Raw genomic sequence first — 5,267 nt, 5'->3', positions numbered from 1 at the left:
AGATTCTAAACTTTCAAAAGCAGGGACCATGTTTCATAAATCTATGTACCATTTCCTCTCCCCGACCTTCTCTAAACGCATTATAGAGGGCAGGGGCTTAGTATAATAATGGCAGTCGTATTTATTGTCAGTTCATGCTCCAGCAACTGTTCAGCTACACAAGCATGATTCCATTTAATCCTCACAATAAAACTATGTCTTAAATACCACTTACTTTCATTTTATAGGAAAACTCATATGTAGAGAGGTGAAGCAACTTAACTCAATGTCATAAAGCTATAATCAGTTAAGTAACAGAGCCGGGGTTCAAATTAAAGTAGGTATGTTTAAAATACGTATGCTTCACTTTATGAGTGACTCTCCTAGCCAACCCACTTACTTAGTAAACATGTATTAAGTACTTACTACCTGTCAAACATTGCCATCAATAAGAAATATAAGGCTCACCAAACAAGGGACATTTATAGACACAGATAGATGTGTAAACAGACAACTATAATTGTGCTATAGATAAAAGAAATCCAAAGGAAATGCCCTAGGAACCCATAAGAAGGACTCCGGTCCATTTGGGGCTGAGGAAAGTGATTAGCAAGGGCACTGGGGAAAGCAATGTTGGACTAAAGGGGTATAAATTTTAGTCTTCTGCAAAAGTAGACTTTGGGCAGGAAATATATGTAGAATTTCTCTGTGTCCTTAACACACGGCAAAATACGAAGTGTTTAGTCATTTCTAAAGAAATCTTTGCACTTGTTAAGAAGGGTAGTATTGATGTTTAAATTTTAAGAAAGTATCCCACTTGCTCATTGACATAGTCCTTAAAATATCCTGGCTGATGTCTTAGTCAGCTAAAGCTGCCATAACAAAATACCATAGGTCGGGTGGCTTAAACAACAGAGATGTATATCCTTACCTTTCTGGAAGCTAGAAGTTCAAGATCAGCTGGCAGCATGGTCAGTTGCTGGTGAGAGCTCTCTTCCTGACTTGTAGACAGCTGTCTCCATCCTGTATTCTCACGGGGTAGGGGGAGAGAAAGAGAGAGAGAGAGGAAAAGCTCTGGTGTCTTTTCTTGAAGGGCACAAATCCCTCGTGACCTCATCTAACCCCAGTTATCTCCCAAAGGCCCCATCTCCAAATAACTTCACGTTGAGGGTTAGGCCTTCAATGTATGAATTTTGAGGAAAACGAACTCAATCCATAGCGGTTGCTTGAGAAATGGAAACTAAGAATTAATTGTGACCTGAGCTTTTTCGGCCTGCCACTAACAATACTCCAAGATTAGGGAGCCTCTGAAATGAACTGTTGACTTTCCCCGAAGAGGCAGATGAACCTTTAACTAAGATGCATTTTTCATTTAATGCATGTTTTCTCCCTCTTTTGGCACATGACGTTCAAACTTCTGAGCTGTGATTCATCATCTGAACACTGAAGTTATCGAAGTTATTCAATATGTATTTGTTGAACTATAGTTTACCCACTGCAGAGATGACAGTAAACAAGAAAAAGTCCTGTCCTCAAGGCACTTAGAGTTTAACAGATGGTGCAGACAAATAAATAGTTAAAAGGTCATGGGGATGAAGGAGGCACACAGGGCACTCAGTTTTGAAGAATGTGAAGGTTTTCTGGAATATTCTTAAGTGCTAAGACTTAAAGGGTGGATTGGGATACCCTAAAGAAAGAGAACAAAAAACGGATAAAGAAAATACTATGCTCCTTTTCATGGGCCCAATAATAAAATCATAGAATTATGGAAACATCTGTGTCTATCACATTCGCCTGGCTTGTCAGTATCTAGCTAACAAGTCACCTAATTATCCCTCTATAATCTGGCTGGCTCTTTCAGCACGAATAAGTCTATTAACTTGAATCTACAATATATGAGGACTGTCTGGAAAGTATCCAGCCATTGTTAATACTATTTTTCATATCACATGGCTAGATACTTCCAGACAGGCCTTGCCTATCAGCAAATACATCTTTTAGGTAGCCAAATGCACGCTACCAGATTAAGTAAAATGACCATTCTGAATTTTAGGGTGTTTATATGTAAATTGTGACTTCATAACTTAGGTTCTATCCAAATTATAATGTATAATGCTTTCATAAAATTTTTTTCCCTAGTAGCCTAAAGTTTCTTAGTTATAAAAAAGGTGCTTAAGAATGCATTGTAGTATACCTAACTTGATTCTATTTTCAGATATGTAATCTGAACAACAGTTAAATGATTATATTAAAGTATTCAATTAAAATTATTTACTCTTTGGGAGTTCCTTTCTTTTTCTTATAACTGAATTAGATCATACATTTGTAGGATTCCAACTTTAAATTCCTTCATATTCTTATGTCTCAACTTCCAGGATATCATTTAATGAGTTATCTGTGACACAGAAAAATCCGGTATTTTAAATGGATTCTGTGCACTGTAAACTATTATACAATTTATATTACTCTTTCTAAAAATGCAGTTATATTACAACTGTGCACTAGTTTCGGTGTTGGCTGCTGCAACAAATAAACCCCAAAGTGTAAATGGCTCAAATATAATGAAAATTTATTTCTATCTAGTCATGTAAAATCTAAAATCACCTCTTACAGCTTACTGGCTAACAGTCAATAACTGATCACATCTAACTACAAGGGAGGAATCTGGAAACATGATCTAGCTGTATACTCAGGAAGAAAAGATACGAGTTTGGTGAATACCTAGCCACTTTTTGTTATAAAACTGGATGGGGGTATATGTGTTTGTGTGAGCATGCATGTACACACACCATATAAAAATAAATCTCTGATTCATTGTTTATTTTTAATGTAATCAGAATTCCAATAAATCATAGTTAAAGAGTGTAGTAAAAAAAATTATGGAAGGCTCAGCACCTGTAGCTCAGCGGCTAAGGCACCAGCCACATACACTGGAGCTGGTGGGTTCGAACCCAGCCCAGGCCTGCCAAACAACAATGACAGTTACAACCAAAAAACAGCCAGGCATTGTGGCAAGCACCTGTAGTCCCAGCTACTCAGAGGGCTGAGGCAAGAGAATCACTTAGGCCCAAGAATTTGAGGTTGCTATGAGCTGTGATGCCATGGCACTCTACCAAGTGCAATACAGCGAGACCATGTCTCAAAAAAAAAAAAAAATTATGGAAGAAGGAGATACAGTTAGCAGGTTTATGGGAGAAATACTCAACCGCATTACTTATCATAAAAGTTAACTAAACATAAAGCATCGTTTTAATCCTACTAAAATAACAAGCATTTTAAATCATGGTCATACTCATGTGTATGTGTAAATACAGTTCTTATAAAACAGGCTTGATGACAAAACAGCAGCAGATGGAAAACAACTCAACTGCAGAACGTGTCCTGGAAGACACAGATGTGATTTGATATTAGAAGAAAGATAAGAATGTGATTGAGGGAGAGATATGTTTGAAAGTTCGACCACCTGAGAAAATAAATAATCTTTCCCTTTCCTCCTTTTCAGGAGATGACAAAGTCCTCCGACTGTGGCATCCCAATATCAGCACCAAACCCGTGGGGAAACTCGTGGGACACATGTTCAGCATCACCGAGATAGTAACTAATGAAAAAGATCAGCATGTCATCAGCCTGTCCTCTGCAAAGGTAACAAAAGAAAAGAGCAAATGCAAACAACACAATCTATTTTTTTTCATTAAAATTACCTTTGGGAAACATAGAGTAGGTACAATTTTTTTAATGAAATATGTGATAGTCACTAAGAAAAATATTGTCAGCATTGAGGAGGAAATGAGAAGCCACCGTCCTGTTTCTACTGGTTATGGCATAAGAAGGAACGTGTTTAGAGAGAAGTATAAAATAAATACCATATTGGGAAGACAGCGAATATTATCTTCAACAATAGAACATGAGAGCCTTTCCTATAGATAGAAACATCATCATTAGAGACAGGAAAAATAAGGATTTCTGTTATTGTTGCTATTATTAAGGATTGTTTGAAAAATCTTACCAATGAGGTAAAATAAAAAATGAGTTATAGGGTGGCGCCTTGTGGCTCAAAGGAGTAGGGTGCTGACACCATATGCCAGAGGTGGTGGGTTCAAACCCAGCCTCGGCCAAAAATTGCAAAAAATAAAATGAGTTATAAATATTAGAATGGGGACACTAAACTATATTTCCAAATGCTGTGACTGCTGATTTATTAAATCAGCTTAAAATGTGGTGAAGGCTATGTTAACCAGTTTGATGAAAGTATTTCAAATGGTATATAAAACCAGCACATTGTATACCCCATGATTGGATTAATGTACACAGCTAAGATTTAATAAAAAAAAATAAATCAGCTTAAAATTTTTATTTTATTTTATTTATTTATTTTTACTTTTTGGACACAGAGACTTACTCTGTTGCTCTAGGTAGAGGGCTGTGGCATCATAGCTCATAGCAACCTCAAATTCTTGGGCATAGGGGATCCTTCTGCCTCAGCTTCCTGAGTAGCTGAGACTACAGGTGCCTACCACAATACCTGCCTAATATTTTCTGTTTTCAGTAGAGATGGGATCTTGCTCTTGCTCAGGCTGGTCTGGAAGTCCTGAGCTGGAGTGACCGACCTGCCTTGACTCCCTGGAGTGCTAGGAGACAGGTGTGAGCCACCCCACCTGGCTGTGATGAATGGGTGTAGGAAAGTAATTTAACCACTCTAGGTCTTTGTACCCTGTTCCTGCTGCTTACAACCAGAAGTCTTCCAGCTCGGCTCACTTCTGTTGGTAGAAATAGAATCTTTATGCAGTTCGTGAAGTGGCTTTTTGGAGCCAGGATGAGCAGAAAGGACGTGATCCTAAGCTCTCAGTGCCTACAGTATTCCACCTACATTACTGTTACCACTATCATCGTCATCACCTGCTGAATCATCTCTACTTTGCATTATGGTTATCTATCAGCGTGTCTTATTTATACTCTCAGACTTTGAATTCTTGAAGGTGGAGAAGACAAGCTGATCTTTATAAGGTTTTATGCTGCCTGGTCCATAATAGTTATGCAAAAAATATTTGTTGGATAAAACATAAGAAATGCATGCAGAACCCCCAAGATACCTAGGATGGGAGATAATTGTGTTTACGTGATGAAACTTCTATACTATGTACAAGGGGCTTAATTCTTAAAACAGCTAGTGGAGACTATTGGGTAGAAAAATTCTTGGTGGTCACCAAAGTAATGCTCAGGAAATTTGAAGGTTTTTTTGTTTTGTTTTTGATAAATACCCTTTCCTGATTCGTCTTTTGTGTGTGTGT

General features: G+C 37.7%; 1 protein-coding gene across 1 annotated transcript in view; it reads left to right on the top strand.

Annotated features, from left to right (window-relative positions):
* WDR64 (WD repeat domain 64) overlaps positions 1–5,267 on the top strand; it is a 141,213-nt gene that overhangs the window by 61,086 nt on the left and 74,860 nt on the right. Inside the window, exon 9 of the mRNA XM_003800077.1 lies at positions 3,482–3,621. Coding sequence (XP_003800125.1) covers positions 3,482–3,621 — 140 coding nt within the window. The remainder of the gene's footprint in view (positions 1–3,481; positions 3,622–5,267) is intronic.

This window comes from Otolemur garnettii, unplaced genomic scaffold (genome assembly GCF_000181295.1).
Source record: "Otolemur garnettii isolate 467f Iridium unplaced genomic scaffold, OtoGar3 scaffold00165, whole genome shotgun sequence".
Classification (NCBI taxonomy): Eukaryota; Metazoa; Chordata; class Mammalia; order Primates; family Galagidae; genus Otolemur; species Otolemur garnettii.
Note: the sequence above shows the minus strand (reverse complement) of the source record. Positions and strands in the feature narration are given on the sequence as shown.